Below are 21,862 nucleotides of genomic sequence, written 5' to 3' on the forward strand. Positions count from 1 at the left end.
CAAAACTCCATTCATTTGAATGGGGCCAAAAATCAATGGAAGCCTATGGAGGTAAAAAGAGATGTGTGAAAACCAAGGAAAAGATGAGTGCAGGTCTCAGATGAGGGGGTGGATCTGTGAGGGGACTTGGCCTGAGGCATCAAGTGAAGTTTCTTGAAGTTTGGTCACTTGGTTAAAAAAAACTGATGGAGAGTGAAAGTTTTTCTCTTGAAACACCATTCATTTTCAATGGGGCCAAAAATCAATGCAAGCCTATGGAGGAAAAGGGGATGAGCAAAAAGAAAGGAAAAATATGAGTGCGGGTCAGAACTGATTGCATGTATGTGTCGGGGGAGTTGGCCTGAAGTATCACATGAGATTTGGTGCATCTGCGATGGAGCGTGTCTGAGTAGGACGATTCGATTCATGAGCCCTATTCATTCTCTATGGGAAAAAAACCAAAAGAAAAATGACAAGAACAAGAGAACGGGCGCGTTGATCCAAAAGCTGTATACAAGCACACACCACACCACTTCGGGCCAGACGTCTCAGAGTTGGAATGGTGTCTCTATCTCGAACGACCTAGGAGGAGTAGTGGATCCAAAAAAACGTGTAGGAATAAGGCAGAATACTGTAAGTAAACTTAAGAACAATAGTGTGCTTGCCAAAGGCAAGCACACTATATAACAGTATTGCACAATGCGCAATACTAATAAATCCAAAGAATAACAACAGTATTGCACAATGCGCAATACTAATAAATCCAAAGAATAACAACAGTATTGCACAATGCGCAATACTAATAAAACTAAAGAATAACAATAGTATTGCCCATTGTGCAGTAGGGGAGAGTGGGGTAAGATGAGCCACTTTTTACATTTTTCATCATAACTACATGTTAAAGCCATTTTTGCTTCCAGTCTACACACCATACCAAATTTCAAAGTGTACTGTTACTATCTGAGCAAAACATAATTGATAAGCTCTTATGGTTAGAGTGATATTACCTCTTGAAAAAAAAATGTCAAGTGGCTCAACTTACCCCATGCACGGGGTAAGATGAGCCACTGTGTGGGGTAAATTGAGCCAACACAAAACATGTTAGGTTAACAAAGTAAACAACTTTTATTATTAGAAATGCAATCAATGAATCAAGTCAAGTCAATCAAGTGGGGGATAGGGCCGTTGCATAGAGAAGGGGAGATGAAGAGAGAGGTGATAGAACGAGGGATAGATAGGGATAGATAGGGAGGGATAGATAGATGGATAGAGAGAGAGATATGCGTAGATAGATAGAAAGAGGGATGGTTAGAGAAGGAATGAGAGATATACTATATTATAGAAATTACTAAAACAGTAGAACAGTGCCAAAAAATCTTATTTCTTTCAGTAGGTTAAACATTGCTAAAACATGCAGCAATCATTCCATCAATCATTCAATCATTTCATCATTATTCAATGTTCCAAGCATTCAAATGGCAAGGGAACACCATTTGCCTCTCCCTCCGTGCTGTCCCCCCAACAGTAAAGGGGCGGGGCAATTTTTTCACAATATCCTGTCTTGACAGGACAGCCTCATCTTTCTCTTTGAAGACAAAGGTTGGCTTTCTTGCAGAGCCATGGCATGACCGGCTTCTTTTGAGAAATCTTGCCTCTATTTCGAAGACATCCAATTTGATTATCTGGCCAATGAAGAAATGCACTTTCTTCTTCCCCGTGTCTTCCTCATCTGATGTCATATATATATATATATATATATATATATATATATATATATATATATATATATATATATATATGTGTGTGTTGTTGTCATATATGACCAGTAAATGTGAAAACTTAAGTGTCATCCATATTGGGTAAGCTCAGCCACCAATGGGGTAAGTTGAGCCAGTGGCTCAACTTGCCCCACATCTAATGGCTCATCTTACCCCATGGCCACCATTTTGTAGAAAAATGCTAATAAAGGGGATTAGGCTAATCAAAATTATTTTTATTAGTATTCATATCATAGCTTAGAAAGCCACTAACTTAACCCTAATGTGTCTAAATATTATTCTACTTTTGTCTTCTCTAAATCATCTTCACTGTGGACAAACATGGAATTGACTTAGAAAGCACAAAAACACATTTTTATAAATATGTCCCTCACCTAGTTTGACATGTGGTGCTCCTCTCCACAAGTGTAAATAAATGGTCCCGGCCCCCTTTGAATGTGGTCACATGGTCACATTTGTTTACTGTTTCTTAGAAACAGGGGGTGGCTCATCTTACCCCCTGGCTCATCTTACCCCGCTCTCCCCTACTAATGAACAACACTACATGTCTGAGCGGTGTTTGCTTTGTGTACATTGGTGATTAAATCCAAGTATGTGTAATCAGTAGTCAGGTGACTGTGAACATGACAATGTGTGCGTGTGTGCACTGGGAATTGCATTTCATGGAAACCATGTTGGTAGTTCAGGGAGCAGTCTGGGAGTTGAAGTCCTTTGATTCCAGCATAGACATCCAAGTTGTAGTCCTGCCTCATGCCTACTGTTCCTAGAATAGATCCACCATGACCCTGAGCAATGAATGAATGTCAATGTAATGGCCCATCCAGAAAAGCATGTGAGGTATATTACACTGTGGTTTTCTTAACATTATTCACACACACAAATTTTTTTTTTTTAAACTAGAGTTCTCTCAGAGTGGGAAATTTAGGAACCATAATGATTGACCTTGCTCAGCACCTGGTGTAAACTCTTTTGTGCAATGTGCCACTGTGCAGCAGACTGGTTCAATAAAGTGTTTGCTTTAATTTACCTCTAAGCCACACCATGCCTTTTCCCTCTGCCACTGACCTAAAGCTCTGGGAACAATTAAGATACCACTGCAAAATTACCAGTTTCTCTGGTTTTACTATTTATTGGTATGTGTTTGAGGAACATGAACATTGTTGTTTTCTTCCATAACCTACTGAAAACATTTTCCCCAAATTCCACATAAAATATTGTCACTTAAAGCATTTAAATGCAGAAAATAACAACTGGTTAAAATAACAAAAAGATGAAGTGTTTTCAGACCTTGAATAATGCATAGACATCAAGATCATGTAGCCCTCCCACTTAACTCTAATGTGTTACAGAATTGTCATGGCATACCCCTTTACACCGGATAACCCCTTAAGCATGGGAGGTGAATTGGAGGGAGTCTACTAAAATATTACATTTGGGATATATCTACTTTAACTAGAGCATATGACTCTGACTAGGGTGCCGAGAGGCCTAGTTAGCTGATTTTATAGCTATAGACCCTTTTCACGTGACGTCACGACAAACGCGGCCGCCATTTTGGACATGAACTACCAGTAGTCTACCACAGCCAACAACGAGGAATGACGGCGAAGCATCGAAAGGAATATAGCCATCAAAGAAAGTTTTTACTTTCAGCAAGACTTCCATCATGCCATTATATTGTTGTGCACCTGGATGTAGTAACCATCAACACACAAGGCAAGATTTATCATTTTATCGGATCCCGACAGATGCTGACCGACGGAGAAGATGGATGGTCTCTAAAATATTGGCAAAATGATGTTTATTGACATAGCAATCGTGTGTAACAGGAAGCATTTGCATATCCGAAGTGTTGTGTTTACATCAAAGATAAAATAAACCGATACGACAACGACTGCTGCTGCCAGGTTGGGGACACAAACTAGTAGAAAGGAAGTGTGCCAACAGTGCCAACAGACTTCCTTTGTGGTCGATTCTGCTTTAAGGTAAGATGCATTTAATTATTCGTCTGCTGTGGGTTTGGAATCGGTAGCCTGACCGATTCGTTCATGCTTGTGGTGCCATTTGTTTGTTGACGCGTGTTGAAATGGAAGATTGGTTGTTGACATGATTTCCAGTGATGCTTTGGTGCTGCTGTGGATCAGATGTGTTGAGTAGCCTGACTGTTTTTTTTTCTTGCGTGTGGTATCATTGTTGACGCGAGGTTGTTTTTTGAACATGCCAATGCGGACACGATTTCCCCTGATGAGTTATGACTTCAGACGCGATGCGTGTGTGGAGGTGTGGAGTCCGCGTGATATGTGCGTAAGATAGGCTTCTCATGTGTTTGGAGATCTGCGCCCTGAGACAAGCGCAAGCACCTCCCCCCCCCCCAAGGGAAAAAAAGGGACCCCCCGAAAATATCGGCATAGTTCGAACACTGGGTTGGAGAAAGTAATGGCAAATAGCGAGTGCACAAACCATAGAAGGTAAACTGTACACAGCGCCAGGGCAGTGTGATGGTATGTCTACTTTTAGATTGTGTTAGCTTATCAATGAACACACTCGTCACTCGACGAGTTTCACGTCTTTACGACGGATACTTAAATGTGTGTTAGGTATTATTGTTGCAGTCTAAGCAGTCATTGTAGCAGCTAGATGAGCGAGAACCGAAAGGGTCTGTGCCATAAACCGTTATTTCTTCATGTCCAAAATGGCGGTTGTGTTTACGAAGGTCACGTGAGTGAAAAGGGTCTATACTGTCACTGTGAGCTTACAACCTCCCATGCATACCTTTCAACACACCATAGCCCAACCCTAACCACATTTTTGCACAAGACATTGCACAGTATATATTTCTTTTTATATTGGTAAGCATAGTTTGGTTGGGCAGTTGCAAAATAAGAATTTCATTACCCAATAATAAACCGCTGTGCCTGTTATTGTGTATATGACAAATAAACATCTTGAATCTTGAATCTTTATCAGACATAAACAAACACTGCAACTGCAGATATACATTGCAACAACATGAAATGTTTATTAAACACACAAACAGGCAATCACCCCTTTAAAATCCCTTAGCAAAAAGTAGTATACTTAAAGTTCATTTTATTAAGTATGCTTCAGTATAAGTATAGCAAGTATACTACAGACCATGTACTTTTTGTGTACTAGAAAGTATACAAATTTAATACTTTTTTGGACTAAATTGGAACATTTCAAGTTTATAAAAGTATACTTTAAAGTTCATTTTAAGTTTGCAAAAGTACACTTTAAACTTTTGGACGAGAGGTGAAACGTTTTCAAGAATCTTCAAGCAAGTCCAGTTGCCCATTTCTACCAACCACAGTTAAGCTCTAGCTAGTAAGGTTTAGGAAGAAAAGTTGCTTTAAAAAAAGTAAATTACATTTGAGTTAGCTTAACAGCAGAATACAGTCACTAGCCACTTTATTAGGTACACCCACCCATCTGCTGTTTTATGCAGTTATCTAATCAGCCAATCCCTTGACAGCAGCACAATGCATAAAAACATGCAGACACAGATTAAGAGCTTCAGTTAATGTTCACTTCAAACATCAGAATGGGAAAAATTGTGATCTCTTTGACTTTCACTGTGGCATGGGTGTTGGTGCCAGATGGACTGGTTTGAGTATTTCAGAAACTGCTGATCTCCTGGGGTTTTCACACACAACAGTCTCTAGAGTTTACACAGAATGGTGCCAAAAACAAACAAACAAACAAAAAAAAAACATTGAGTGAGCGACAGTTCTGTGGGTGGAAATGCCTTGTTGATAAGAGAGATCAGAAGAAAATGGCTGGATTGGTTCGAGCTGCCAGGAAGGATATAGTGACTCATATAATCTCTCTTTACAACTGTAGTGAGCAGAAAAGCATCTCGGTATGCATCAGCAGAAGACCACATTGAGTTCCACTCCTACAGCTAAGAACAGGAATCTTGCACTACGTTCACACTGCAAGGCTTAATGCTCAATTCCGATTTTTTTGTGAAATCCGATTTTTTTGTGAGGTCGTTCACATTAACAAATATATGCGACTTGTATGTGATCCTCAGTATGAACGAAAAGCGACCTAAAAGTGTTCCGCATGCGCATTGCAGGATACGACGACGTCACACGCAGTGAGCATGGCCAGTGTTTACGGAAGTAAAACCGCCCGGTTGCGGTATGACTCATCCAATCTAGCTTGAATAGCTGCATCCCCCCAAATGGAAATCAGCTCTCTAACCTCTGCGTCCTTCCATTGAGAAGATTCAGAACCTTCACAGCCCGAAGCGTCCCTCGCATTGATGTCATGCGCAGGGGCGCAGATACGTTTTTTGAACTGGGGGGGGACAAAGCTGCCAGCAAACCAACCCCAACCCCAATATGCCTGTCAAACTTATTGTGGGTTACCATAGCAACCAAGCTCGAGCTCGCAACCTGTGCAGTCTGCGCAGCTCAACCAACCGAATATCAGTCTTTGTTTTATGTGAGTTGTTGCAACTATGTATACACTGCCGTGCACCTCAATAAACCGAATGGTAATTAGTCTTTTGATTTTTCCGTGAGGTTTGCCTTATGCAAAGAAAGACAGCATAGACTTTTTTCCTCCCTATAAGTGGGGGGGACCGAACGAGGTGAATTTAAATCTGGGTGGGACGAGTCCCACCCTCTATCTGCGCCCGTGATTATGCGCCATGTTGTTGTAACTTTTTTTGAGAGACCCGCCGCCTACTTCAGCGCAGAATAGTGACGTTTGTGGCTTGTTGATGACGTGTAAGTCGGATGAATGCGACCTGGCGGTTCAGACTGAAGTCGCATATGAAAAGAGCGGATAGGAATCTGAATTAGGACCACATATCCAAACGGCCTGGGTCGGATTTGAAAAAATCGGATCTGTGTCGTTCATATTGTCAATAAAAGATCGGATACAGGTCACATATGGGCGAAAAGATCGGATTTGAGTCACTTCAGCCTGCAGTGTGAACGTAGCCTTAGGATCAAGAGCAAGTTCCTATTAAAGTGGAAAGTGATTGTAAAACATCAGTATTTAATTTTATCAACCTATTTTCTGTAACCAGCTGTGTTTCATTTTATGATTTTCTGTTAGATGTGATATCTTCAGCTGCTGGATTTTTTTTTAAATATAATATTCTGCACAACTCAGTGCAAGCTTCTTTGTTGCGTTCATGTTAAGCTTGTAGTTTGGTAAAAGTCCTGAAATGTGTCAATTTTATCTGCTCAAGCTGCAGTAAACAACTGATATTTGTGATGACAATACAATGTGTTGTGAACTGAAGTGCCACAAGTAGGGCCACAAGTAGGCTTAATGTCAGGATCAGATTGCATTATATTTTTGTCTATCATATCAGTCACCATGTCAGTTTCAGCAATTATAGTGTCATAAATTCAGGAAGGGGTGGCACGGTGGTGTAGTGGTTAGCGCTGTCGCCTCACAGCAAGAAGGTCCGGGTTCGGGCCCCGTGGCTGGCGAGGGCCTTTCTGTGCGGAGTTTGCATGTTCTCCCCGTGTCTGCGTGGGTTTCCTCCGGGTGCTCCGGTTTCCCCCAGTCCAAAGACATGCAGGTTAGGTTAACTGGTGACTCTAAATTGACCGTAGGTGTGAATGTGAGTGTGAATGGTTGTCTGTGTCTATGCGTCAGCCCTGTGATGACCTGCGACTTGTCCAGGGTGTACCCCGCCTTTCGCCCGTAGTCAGCTGGGATAGGCTCCAGCTTGCCTGCGATCCTGCACAGGATAAGCTGTTACAGATAATGGATGGATGGATGGATGGATCTTATTTACACCTACGAGAAGCTTAGAGTAGCCAATCCACTGAATAGCAACTTTTTGAATAGTGTGAGGATGTCTTTACGCCACCGACTGGGCTGGAGTGTGGAACAGGGGCTATAAGGGAGGGAACCCCCCTGAAACCTCATATTCTTTTAGCTAATTCTGAATCTTTCAGAGATTTGATAACATAACAATACATCTGACATGATGCTCTCCCTAATAAACCAGGATCTGAGTGGGACTTCCTGAAATGGCGGCCGCTGAGTTTCTCCAAAACGCTAGACCGCTGTCTACCAGCTTCGTTTTGACTGAGATTAAAAGTGAACTTGCTTTGATTGAGCAACTTATTTCAGTCCTTCTACAAAAACAAGCTGATCCTGGTGCACGTCTTACCTTTTTGGATGAGCCACGGCTACCTGGCCCGCCCACGCTGGATACTACTCTGACCCCCATCCCAGGTTGCTCTTCCTGGTCTACGGTGGCTGGTGGTAGGACTCGCCGCTCTCCTCCTCCGGTCTCGGCTTGCCAGGCCGGGATTGCTGCGGAGTTAGATCTCAACAACTCTTTTGCTCCTCTCGCAGATCTCGCCACGTCGCCTGCCCCACGGCGGAGTGGATTTGAACGTCCAGAGGACCAGGATCGAGAGACGTGCCCCTCGTCCATACCGCCTGCTTTCCTGCCGGGACGACCAGCTCTTTCCTCACCGCCGCGTCAACATGGAGTCCACAAGGCTATCTCCAAGCGAAATAGGTCTCCAGGCAGCAACATTTCAAGTCCTGTGCATGGCTCTGATAAGCGGCTCAGAGTCTCTTCATCTCCGACGGTGGCTGCATCAGTTGCTACGGTTTCCCTCTCTCCGATGGTCTGTATTGGCGTCCGCTCCTCGGGTCCGTCTGACAGTCTGTCTGTTGCTCCGTTGCCTCCAGCTAGCAGTACCCTTGTCGACTCTGCCGACACTGACTGTTTTCAACTTCCTCCTTACACTACTATCCACTTTAACTGTGATATTCTGTGTAATCCTGAAATTCTCATTGTTGGTGATTCGATTGTCAGAGACCTAATTATTCCTAGTGCTATCACTTACTGTATCTCAGGGGGAAGGGTTATTGACATTTCTCAACTCATTCCCTCACTACTTGACCGACATTCTTCCATCAACATTGTCATTGTCCAAGTGGGAACAAATGACGTCATGGCCAGAACCTCTATCAAGCTTCAGGACGAGCTGGAAACTTTATGTCTCACCATAGAAAGTCACGGAAAACGCTGCATCATGTCTGGCCCGATCCCATTCAACTCCAGTCACTCTGAACGTTTCAGCAGGTTGTACAGTCTCCATACCTGGCTAAAGAATTTCTGCAGTGCAGCTGGTCACGATTATATTGCTAATTTTTATATATTCTGGACAAAATCTAGTCTTTATCGATCTGATGGTGTGCACCCAAATAAACTGGGTCTCCTACAGTTAACCACTAACTTTATTCAGTTTATTGCTTTCAGTACACCTTGACATGCATCACAGCATGACCCAATTCAGTTCATAAATACACCTAGCTCTAGTATGGGTCCTGCTGATTCTTGTTGCTCTCCCTCTCCTGTTTTAGCACTTGGGGATCAATCTGCACTGGTAAAGTGTAGTTCCCCTCATCACCTGCAGATGGCCCTTCTAAATATCAGATCGCTCCGTAATAAAACATTTCTGGTAAATGACATTATCACGTCCCATAAGTTAAACTGTATTTTTCTTACTGAAACATGGCTTGATTCCTCAGGTAACTATGAACTTCTTGAGGCATCACCATCTGACTTTTCTTTTGCACACTGCTCTCGTTCACATCAGAAAGGGGGAGGTGTAGCAGCCCTTTTTTCTCATGTGCTACCCTGTAAGACTGTTTCTTTTGGTACTTTCCCTGCTTTTGAATATTTAGCTCTGAGACAATCTAACAATTTTCTTATAGTCACAGTCTATCATCCACCACAGTATAGAGTGGGTTTTATTTCTGAGTTTGGGGATTTTTTATCTAATATCGTGACAAGGTATGATTGTATTCTTATCTCTGGTGACTTTAATATTCATGTTGATAACATGGCTGACTCTTTTGCGATTCAGTTCATAGATCTGTTGACATCTTTTGAGTTCATACAACATATTTCTGCTCCTACTCACAGCCACGGCCACACCTTAGACCTGGTTATTTCAAAAGGCCTAGAAATCTCTATAAATGGCACCTTAGATGTTGGTTTTTCTGACCACCTCTGTATATTTTTCAGTGTTTCCTGGCCGACGACTAGATATGTATCCGGTGTGAAAACACTCTTAAGGCGCAGGATTAGGGAAGACACCTCAGATAAATTTATTATGACTTTTAATGCTGCTCGGTCATGTGACCTCAGCCAGGTATCTGTTATGCCAACTCCTATCTCTCCTATGGGTTCTGTTTGTGACTCTGCTGTATCCCCCTGTTGTGACACCTTAGTCAATTCTTTCAACTCTTCTGTCACACGTATTATGGACAGCATTGCGCCATTGCAAATTAAGACTATTTCAGGTAAACGTAGGTCACCCTGGAGAACATCACAGAATATCAGCACTTTTAAAAGAACCTGCCGCTTTTATGAACGAAAATGGCGTAAATCTAAACTGCAGGCTGATTTTGTAAATTATAAGAATCATATTCTTATGTATAACGGTGAACTTAAAAAAGCTCGAAGGCAGTACTTCTCTCAGATTATTGCTGAAAATTCAAATAACTCTAAAATACTGTTCAATACTATTGATAAACTTATCAACCCTCCATTTACGATTCCCACAGAACTTCATTCTGTAGAGAAGTGTAATGAGTTTGCAATCTTTTTCAGTGAAAAAATTTTAACTATCAGGAGCAATATCAAGATACCCTCTCATACTGATGCCAGTTACCTTTCTCCAAGCCGATCTCTGCTTGTTAGCTCAGCCTGTCTCCCCAGTTTTACTCCTATTCATCAAGGTGAGTTAGGAGAGATAGTTCAACAGCTAGGTTCTGCTACCTGCTCTCTTGATCCGTTACCTACCAAGCTGCTCAAACAGGTTTTCAGTTGTTTAGCTAGTGACATTCTCAATATTGTTAATACGTCTCTCCTATCTGGTACTTTCCCTTCTTGTCTTAAACATGCGTTGGTTACTCCTCTACTAAAAAAAACATACCCTTGATCCCTTGGCTTGTGAAAGTTATAGGCCCATTTCTAACCTACCTTTTTTAGGTAAAATTATTGAGAAGGTTGTTTACAAGCAGCTTTACTCTTATCTGTCTCATAACACTCTCTTCGATGCCTATCAGTCTGGATTCCGTGTGAATCATAGTACAGAGACTGCTTTGGTCAGAGTTATAAACGATTTCAAAATTGCCACTGATAACCATAAAGTATCTGTTCTTGTGCTTCTTGACTTAAGTGCTGCGTTTGATACTGTGGATCACATTATTTTAATTCAACGCCTGCAAGATCTAATTGGCATTTGCGGTGCAGCTCTTGCCTGGATCTCTTCTTATTTAAATGGGAGATCTTTTTCTGTCACTATTAACAATTTCTGTTCTGACACTATGGACATCTCTTATGGGGTACCTCAGGGGTCAATCCTTGGCCCTCTGCTTTTTAATTTATATATGTTACCACTTGGGTCTATCATCCAGTGCCATAATATTTCGTATCATTCATATGCAGATGACACCCAACTTTACATTTCTTTTTCCCCTGACGACCCCAGTCCAGTAGATGACCTAATTAGTTGCATATCTGACATTAAAAACTGGATGGCTCAGAATTTTCTGTTGTTAAACGACAGCAAGACTGAGATTTTAGTTGTAGGCCCTAAGGCTCGCAGAGAACATCTTTGTACCTTTTTTACCCCCCTTCTGGTAAAACCTTGTGATGATGTCAGAAATCTGGGTGTGACCCTCGATTCCGATCTTAATTTTGAAAAACATATATCTCTTATTACTAAGACAGCCTTTTATCACCTGAGAAATATCTCTAAGGTACGTGGCTTCCTGTCTTTTCAGGACTCTGAAAAGTTAGTACATGCTTTTATTTTCAGTCGCCTTGACTATTGTAACTCCCTGTATGCTGGGCTTACTAAACAGGCGTTTAACAAACTTCAGCTGATTCAAAACACAGCTGCCAGAACACTCACAAGAACATCTAAATTTGACCATATCACTCCGATTCTGAAATCACTTCACTGGCTGCCTGTAAAACAAAGAATCCAGTTCAAAATACTTCTGATCACTTTTAAAGCAGTAAATGGCCTAGCCCCAACCTATATCTCTGACATTATCCCTCACTATTATCCAACTCGTTCTCTCAGGTCATCTAGTCAAAGTCTTTTATCTGTCCCCAGAATTAACACAAACATGGCTCACGGTGCTTTTAGTTATTGTGCCCCAACGCTTTGGAATTCCCTTCCCTTGGAATTAAGGTCAGCTCAGTCTGCTCCCTCTTTTAAAAAGGCTCTTAAAACGTATTTATTTTCACAAGCTTTTGGTTGAGTTGACATTGTTTTACCCTGTTGAGTTGACATTGTTTTACCCTGTTCACATTGTTTTACCCTGTTTTTCCCTATTGAGCTGACATTGTTTTACCCTGTTTACATTGTTTTATGACGTTTTAGTGTCATTATTTTATTACCTTGGGGCTTTAATTATGGCAAAGTTTTTTTTTTTTTTAATTTATATATGTCAAGTGCTGTTTTTAATCTTATCTTATTTTATTCTTTTCTTCTTTTACAGCATATTGAGTCTGTGTTAGCCACATGAAATGTGCTATATAAATAAAATTGACTTGACTTGCCTGCGACCCTGTAGAACAGGATAAAGCGGCTAGAGATAATGAGATGCGATAAATTCAGGAAGACAAGTTGGACCCCGACCAACTGTCATTCATATCCTTGAGTGTCGTCAGAGAGGAGGTTCAAGAAATTCTCAGTCATGGTCATGAGGGAACATGTTGCAGAAAAGGAACAAAAGGAACAAAATTTTGTCAAAATCAGGCTGACATTGAACACTTTGTGCAACCATTTAAGCTCTTTACAGTGACTGCTGACATTTGGCATTTCCTTTCAAGCCCTTACCCACCTAGTTTTACCCAAGCCCACCCCACTGTTCAATTTCTGGCAAGGGAACATTTCATTATCTCTAGCCGCTTTATCCTGTTCTACAGGGTCGCAGGCAAGCTGGAGCCTATCCCAGCTGACTACGGGCGAAAGGCGGGGTACACCCTGGACAAGTCGCCAGGTCATCACAGGGCTGACACATAGACACAGACAACCATTCACACTCACGGTCAATTTAGAGTCACCAGTTAACCTAACCTGCATGTCTTTGGACTGTGGGGGAAACCGGAGCACCCGAAGGAAACCCACGCAGACACGGGGAGAACATGCAAACTCCACACAGAAAGGCCCTCGCCGGCCACGGGACTCGAACCCGGACCTTCTTGCTGTGAGGCGACAGCGCTAACCACTACACCACCGTGCCACCGGCAAGGGAACGTTACTAAAAATAACTAAATAAATAAAAAGGGTGCCTTCACATGGGTTTTTATTTATTTATTTATTAACCTGAGCTCGTGTTACTTACATAATCACGTTATAAATGTATATGGGAAAATGTACATGATTTTTTTGTAAGGAAAGACACTCTCGTACCAGCATGACTGAAAAACTCTCAGATAGATACAGTGCAACTCCCTCCCTGCAGCGACCAATGGCATAATGAAGCTACACTCAGGTGCCACCCATGTTCAGGGTGCAAAACAGAGAGCTCTAGTTGCAGCACTCACACTCACTCACATACAGTACACATACACATCCTGCTACATTTGTGGATAACTGATTTTGATGGCAATGTTTCTGACCTACTTTTTAATAATCACATTTTGTACTACTGTAAGTATTTTACATGATTCTGGGGATGAAAAAGGATTTTATGTCTCTCATGGTTATCATTAGAGTTATAATGTTCCGGCCATGTAAAACTCTTAGGAAATTTTCTTTTAAGGTAAATGCTTGGCTGGAATTCCCTAGTAACCACAACAACACCACATCTATTTTCCCTTATTTTAATGAGTTGTTTTATTATATTTCATTTTTCCATTAAAAAAAGTTGCTTGTTTGATTATTTGATTATTCATTTATTTTTTTTATTTTCTTAAATTTATTTTTATTGATATGATTATGAATGTGTGATTATATTTGTGCATAAATAGGTAATCTGGGTTCAAGCTGATAAAGGAGAACTGCAAACGCTCCGTCAACAGAAAAGAGAATGGTTAATCCCTCCAAAGAGGCTGATGGAGAATGTGGATTACACCAAAAAAGAATTCATTTTCAAAGTGAGCATTTATATAATATTTATAAGACATTATCAATATGGATAATTACCTCCACCAACTTTGTTCGAAGAAGTTATGGTTTTGCCTCCATTTGTTTGTTGTTTATTGATTTGTTTATTTATTTATTTTTGTTTGTTTGTTTGTTTGTTCCCAAAAACTAACTAGGTTTGGTGTACCTCAAAAAGTAGTGAATGGATTTTGATGAAATTTTGATGAAATGTGGGCCATGGGCAAAGAAACAATTGATTAGATTTTGAGGCAAATCCAGATCTGTGTCTTGGGGCACTTTCACACCAAAGGTTGCTTTAAAAGTCCCAAAAACAGCTGAAAATGAACTTCAATGTAATGCAAAAATCCATCCTGAATTCCATAGAATACATATTGGGTACTCAAGTATCAAGGCTACAAGTCATTTCAAATTCCAAAATTTATTAGTTTTAACATAGCAGGAAGGTAAAATTCACAAATTTGGATTTTTTTACATTATCATTCAGATTTAAGCCTAATTGGTGGATTGGGTCCCCTACATTCCACCTAATTATTGCAGAGATATTAATGGAACAAAGAGACACCAAAATATCCATCAATGGTGGACATATTTTGGAAAATCTCGTTTTTGGTGAATTTTTTCAGTCTATTTTAGGAGTCACTTCACATATCAATAGAGCTAGAAATGAGAAATAGGTCCAGGAAATCAGCTAAAATGCCTTTTTAGAAAGATACACCAATCTGGTAGGTGACTAGAAAATTTCAACTTCATACTGTATCTACTTTCCGGTCACCGCGCAAATCAAATCAGGTCACAAAATCCATATTTCTGTTCAGGAGAGGACAGAATGTTTAACATCACTTTTCAAATGAAAAATTACTCAGGAAAACTATGGCAACAATTTTGAATATGTTTTCTGATTGAAAAAATAACCTTTTGCACAGTTTCTTGGACCATTATATTATTTCTTGGACCTTTACAATAATGAAGGTTTATTTATCCTTATTATCCTAAAAGTACTTAACATATAAGTTAGCAATTTACATCCAAAACACCTGGAGCCACAAATTTCATATGTTAAACTATGCATTTGATGAGAGCAAACATTTAACATCTAGTCAGTGAGAGAGAATTAATAGTGTTGGGAGTCTTGGGCATTTGTTCAGGAGAGGACATTTTTCTTTAACGCTTAATTTTCTCAGAAAATTAACCAAGATTGTAACCTGGGCACATTTACATCCAAATTATTTGACTTGTCTGACCGACAGGTCTTTGTTTGTACTAGTACTAGTCCCCAGATGGTAACTTTGAGGTGAAAGTTCTTTCTCAAATTGCCACCTAGTTCAATCTCAGAAGTTCCTCATCTGTCTATTCTCGCTTTCCTACACATCAGTAGAAAAACCTGTCAAGAAGGCCTAATGCTACAAAAACTTAACTTTTTATCAAATAACAATGAACAACACATAACAGTGAAACACAACAACACCAAAACTATGCCTACTTATTTTACAAAATATGCCTATTATGATATTAAATATCCTGTTCTGGAGAGGACATCCCCTTTAACAACATTTTTATGTAAATGTATCTCAACCATGCATTTGAATGCGATAGTTTCTCATTGGTTTTATATTGTTGGGCCCTAATTAATCCCGTAAGAATATTTCTCCATAAAACTGAGGTAAGTTTTACAGATTATCCTAAGTTCTGGAGAGGACAGATTTTTAACGCAGATTCTACATCAGGATTTCGAATAGCTGAAAAACTCACTACCTGCTTAATAACAGTTCAAATTGAAAATGAGGTGAAAACAGTGATGAAAAACAATTTCTTAAATGTTATTCTAGACTGATAATGCACAACACATTATCAGTTACTCATGTTGTTCAGGAAAGGACAATCACTTTATTTGTTTTAACACGGAATGCCATGATTCAGTTAAATCACCATAGCGGCCAAACGAATTTACCGATTTTCATGAAATTTGGAATGGACATTTCTTGACTCACCCCCTATATAAGGAAGCAGCATGCTCAGCCATGCATGGGACAGAAATTATTTAATACTCAATGCAATATTTTAAAATTTAATTTGGGACTGCAGATTCTGTCAAAAACATGTTAAAAATGGCTAATATTTCCACAATAATGATAGGATGGAAGAACCACTGACTGTGTAGCTTCTTTCCGACCCTCAGACAAAAACAGTGAACAAAAGTGATACATTATGTCACATTTAGTTTACTTTTATGACCCTAGAAGCTAAACTTGAAAAAGGCAACCTTTGGTGTGAAAGTGCCCCTTGGCAGAAGTATACACTCTACCGAGTTTATTACATCATCGCATTGTTACTTCTCATGAAGATAAAGTAAAGGTAAAATTACATATTCAGGAAAACATTAAAGTGCATCCAGGTTATACTGCAATTCTTACAATAAATGATTTTCAGGTACAAGAAAATTCTGGAGTAACTTTGATGACTTTTTCTTAATGCTATTATGAAGTATTAACACAAGAAATATGGCATTTACATAAATTCAATTTCAGTTTGATTTAGCCAATTAAAATGTTTAGTAAGTGATTGCTAAATGATGCACACTGTCTAAGAAATAAGAAGTATAAAGTGGACCATTTTATTCATAAAACATAGTACGGTATGATTAACTCTCAACAAGCAAATTAATTTCCCTTCAAGTACATATCTAACTTGAGGATATCTGTTATAAGTTACTAAGCCCATAAGCTAAAGATGTCTTACAAGCTGAGAATTTGAAAAAAGAAAAAAGAAAGTTAAGGCATTCCTGAAAGCAGATCAAGCACAATAGATTAGTTTCGCTTTGCAATGTTTTCAGTGCTAATGCATGGGACACACTGCAAGAAAAACACAAAGATAATATTTACAGATTTTTATTTTTTGCCCTGAATTATCCTCTTACTCATCAAATGCCCCACACTACAAGAATAAAACAACACAGTATATGAGAGTCTTGAGCAATGTACTGTATAAGAATTTCTCAGGAATCAAGCAAACATAAGGACGACATGTTGGCTTGTTTATCTTTGGTTATCTATCTTTCAGACATGATGTTAAGATAGTTTTCCAATGAAACATTGGCCATGTTTCATGGAATGACTGGACTCTGTAGTATTGTAAATCAGAAGGCTTAAGACTGAATTTAACACCACAGGATAATCTGAGATGGTCATCATTTAATAAGTGTTATGGATAAAATAAAAACTATTCAAATAATTCATAATTTAATAAGTGTTATAGATAAAACAAAAATAATTCAAAATTAGCCATAAAAAGAATTTGGACATTCAAGAGTGGCTTTATTCAAGATTAGTTATACTGTAGTGTTTTAGTATTTAGTTTCCCATCCTTTGCAGACCTTCTTTTAACAGAACTTGTCACAGAACTTTTGGATATCTTGGCAGAAACTGTTCCAGTGGAACCTTTTTGTAGAATTCCATGAGGAAAAGAGGTCATAGCAAGCAAATAATAAAAAAAAAAAATCAGTAAAAAAATAAACTTGGGTGATAGGAATTGTATTGTGTTCTTTTTGCTCGTTTTCTACTAGAAAGTTTTCTTGGTCTTATGAAAACTTGGGTTTAGACATACTTGGTAAATATGTTGAGGGAAATTCAGATAAAATTCAGTGGGATTGCATATAACTGCCAAAAACAGGATGTCTCTCCACAAACATAATATGTCTTGCCCTCTTTGTCCCGAAATCAGGTGTATTAATGAAAAAAAAAATACAATTATCTAGCAGGAATTGCTTTTGCATAAATGGCATCTACACAGTGTGATTCTGTCTGATAGCATCATCTCATCTCATCTCATTATCTCTAGCCACTTTATCCTTCTACAGGGTCACAGGCAAGCTGGAGCCTATCCCAGCTGACTACGGGCGAAAGGCGGGGTACACCCTGGACAAGTCGCCAGGTCATCACAGGGCTGACACATAGACACAGACAACCATTCACACTCACATTCACACCTACGCTCAATTTAGAGTCACCAGTTAACCTAACCTGCATGTCTTTGGACTGTGGGGGAAACCGGAGCACCCGGAGGAAACCCACGCAGACACGGGGAGAACATGCAAACTCCACACAGAAAGGCCCTCGCCGGCCACGGGGCTTGAACCCAGGACCTTCTTGCTGTGAGGTGACAGCGCTAACCACTACACCACCGTGCCGCCTTCTGATAGCATCAGAACGTGCCAAAAATTCACTGTCTATTTGGGATGAACACACTGCATTTCCTAACTGGAGAGCAAATATTGCTTAATCGGCCCAAATTTGAGTGCTATACCTCATACCAGCACAATAAATAGCAGGTCAAAATTGCATATTGTTGTAAGTTATCTGGTACTATAAAGGATATAGTAATATATAATATTATTTAGTGTGATGCTGTTTAGGACACAGACTTAAATTGCCAGCTGTTGTTGAAAACAAATTGAATTTGGCTGTTTGAAAGGATAACAATTGTATAAAAGATTGAAAACTGACACACCAATGGGTAATAGCACTGATATTACACTCCAGAAGACATTGTCTTTACCAAAACTCCAAACACTGCATGGCATAAACAAAATATTCATTTTTTTTATCATGAATACTGGGGATGCTTGAGATCCAGAGCAAACAGAAGTTGACATCTGTGGCTAAATATACTAAAGGGTCAGACCATTTAATTGTAAGTGCTGTAGCCACTATGTAAGAAATAAACCATGACAGGATGTGCTGGTATACAGTAATGGTATAAGAAATTATGCCCTCCTTCAATTCAAGGTTTTTATTTATCAGGGCCTAAATAACAATTGGGTAGTCTTCACCAACTTCTATAAACAAGCAAATAACCTCAGCTGACAATTACAACAACAAAAAAAAACACAACACATTTTAATATGTAGTCATTTCTTCCCAAAAACAGGTGGGAAAAAATAAGTACACCCTGTAATTCAGTAGCATACACCAGTAACATACAGAACCACCTTGGGGGGGGGGAGACTTGAAAAAAACCTTTTCCGTAGAAGTTTATCAGCCTCGCACATCATTTTGGAGAAATTCTGGCCCACTGATATTCACAACATTGCTTGCTGTGACATGCTGTGTTCAACGATGTTTAAAGCAGATATGCAGAACCTTTATTTTTAAATAAGGCGGGACATGGGGTGTATACTTCCACTCAATAGAACACCGGGGTTTTTGTAGCTGTTAGCTTGCGCTGTGGAAAAAATGGCAAAAAAAACAAGAAAGCTTACTAAAATGTTTACAATGAATTCTCCAACTTGTTTTGTAAACCCTTTTTTTTCTTAACTATTACTTGAATTGATTGCACTTATGTTTGCTGGCCCTGCTTTTAAATTATTCTCTATTTTGGGCTTTTTCCACCTTTATTGGATAGGACAGTGTAGAGACAGGAAATGAGCAGGAGAAAAAAAGGGAGGGCTCGGAAAATGACCGCAGGTCGGAATCGAACCCGGGTCTATAGTATGACGCCTTATCCACCTGAGCCACGAAGCCCCGCTGGCACTGCTTTTAAATACCCTACTTAAATCCTTAAAATAAGTAATTTAACTCATGTCTTGTGTGATCTGATCTCCAATGGTGAAATAAACTGGTTGTGATATGAGTACAGTCTGTTATTTTAGAAGATAAATTTAATATATAATTTAATATATAGCCTAATAAAAAATAATATTTTATAACATCACTGTCTGTAACTGTTCGTCACTAAAGCGTTTTCTAAGATCATAATGTCTGATATTATTATTATTATTATTTTTTACACACACAATAGGCGTGTGCGCGTAAAGTTATAGTAAACCATCCCCCCGCCTTTTTTTTTTTTTTGAGTCGCCGGACCCACCCACCTCCTGCTTCACAAATTAAGCACTGCCTGGGACATAAAGCAGCAGCCACTACACCGTCAACAAACTCGAGTGAGCAAGCGAGTGGGGACTGACAGCATCCATACATCCCAGTTTACCAAAACACTCTGTCTGAGGACCTTCCAGATCTACACCTTTACCTCATAAACGCTATTAACAAACGGCTTGACTAAACAGATATGTTTTCAGCCTAGACTTAAACGCTGAGACTGTCTGATTCCCGAACACTACTTGGAAGGCTGTTCCATAACTGTGGGGCTTTGTAAGAAAAGGCTCCGCCCCCTGATGTCCTTTTGATCTAAGTAGGCATGGTGGGTTATAGAGGAGCAGAAGTTCACTCAGGTACTGTGGTGCGAGACAATTCAGTGCTTTAAAGGTCAATAGTAGTACTTTATGATCAATACAAAATTTGATTGGGAGCCAGTGCAGTGTGGATAAGACAGGGGTGATGTGGTCATATTTTCTAGTTCTAGTAAGGACTCTTGCTGCTTCATTTTGAACTAACTGGAGCTTGTTTATGCACTTATTGGAACATCCAGACCAGTGTCGGCTGGTAGTCTTTCAAAAAGGGGAGGCTGGTCGGTTACAATATTTCCAGATTTAAAAAAAAAAAAAACATCAATTTTGCCCATACTCTTGCCTCTGATCTGGCTGATTGTTGGCAGCGTCACAAACTGTGAAATAACAGGTTCTTTTGGCCCATTAGCCTACTGTCCAATATACATGATGGTGGTGTTGGGGGGAGGGGTATATTTTAACATTTTATATTTTAAAATTGTGGCATGTTGTTTAAAAATTGATCATTATTGAAAGCAGCTCTTTGTCAGGAACCTCAGCAGTAGAGCTGGGTGCCACACATTTCATTCAATGACACTTTCCCTATATTTTACTTATTTTGACTGAGAAATGTTTTATTGACAATTTTGATAACCCTTCACTTTTAATCCAGGTCTGTAGTGTGAAATGTTCTCGGCTGTGTTTTAGTTTAAAAATGTTTTCCAAATTGTAGCTGTGTTTAATTCATATCCAGAAAAATATATTCAATATAATATACTCAGCATAAACATTTTAAATAGATTCTATATTTTTGGTCCATCCATGACATATTACTAAAGTAGCCTATTTACTGTTGTTGATGTGGGTCACTTGCTGTTAGCCAATTCACTTTCTCGTACCAGGAGAGCTGAAAGGAACGAGTATTATTCCCTACCTTTTTCACCAAGTCAATTTGAGGCGTTGGTCTACCCTGCTCTTTAATTTTAATTTTTTCCTCAAAAGGAAGACTGGCAAATGGCTTCTTCAAAATTAAATCAGCAATGCTTGGCATCCGTGCGCAGCTTTCTTGCTAGCTGACTAGCCCCCTCAAGTTCAGTCACTCAAATAAATGAAATTTCTGGAACTAAGATAGCAAACTTGACAACACTATATTTACACTTTATTTACAATGAAAATATATACAAACTAAAAAAGCTGGTAGAAACCATATGTAATGAATGAAATCGAAATGTAAGCTGATCTCTTACAGTACAATACACCACAGCACTTGCGAATCCGCATGGGACTGAACTGAAATTCACCGCTGCCTGTCTATATTTGAAATGAGCTGTCAATCAAAGAAAATATCCGGCCGCTTTCACCAATCACCAGTCTCCTCGCGGAAACTGCCATGTCCCTCCCATGTGAGGCTGGGAGTCCGTAGGCGGGCATTTTCGCAGTATTTGTCCAATAACCGTCTTGCATTTTGAGATTGAAAAGTGCAGAGCTCCCAAATGCCATTGAAGTCCACTGAGGCTGGGAGTCTGTGAGACTCCGTGGGCGGGCGTTTTCGCAGTATTTGTCCAATAATCGTCTTGCATTTTGAGATTGAAAAGCGCAGAGCTCCCAAATGCCATTGAAGTCCACTGCGGCTGTGCTGCATTGCGCTGTCACGAGGGGGAAAAACTCACGCACACATTAAAGTTATAAGGGAATGATTTCGCACTGTAGTGGGTTGAGCACATATATTTCTATGATTCTGGATCTGAAATAGCAATGTTATAAGGTCGGCTATAACATAAGCCTAGCGCAATTCA

The 21,862-nt window shown here is 39.7% G+C and overlaps 1 protein-coding gene across 1 annotated transcript in view; it reads left to right on the forward strand.

Annotated features, from left to right (window-relative positions):
• The first annotated feature begins 13,345 nt into the window (after positions 1–13,345).
• The window catches only part of LOC132879298 (desmoglein-2-like protein), a 74,081-nt gene continuing 65,564 nt past the window's right edge, over positions 13,346–21,862 (forward strand). The window contains exons 1-2 of the mRNA XM_060913721.1: positions 13,346–13,450; positions 13,771–13,896. Coding sequence (XP_060769704.1) covers positions 13,403–13,450; positions 13,771–13,896 — 174 coding nt within the window. The 5' untranslated portion in view covers positions 13,346–13,402. The remainder of the gene's footprint in view (positions 13,451–13,770; positions 13,897–21,862) is intronic.

This window comes from Neoarius graeffei, chromosome 1 (assembly GCF_027579695.1).
Source record: "Neoarius graeffei isolate fNeoGra1 chromosome 1, fNeoGra1.pri, whole genome shotgun sequence".
Taxonomy (NCBI): Eukaryota; Metazoa; Chordata; class Actinopteri; order Siluriformes; family Ariidae; genus Neoarius; species Neoarius graeffei.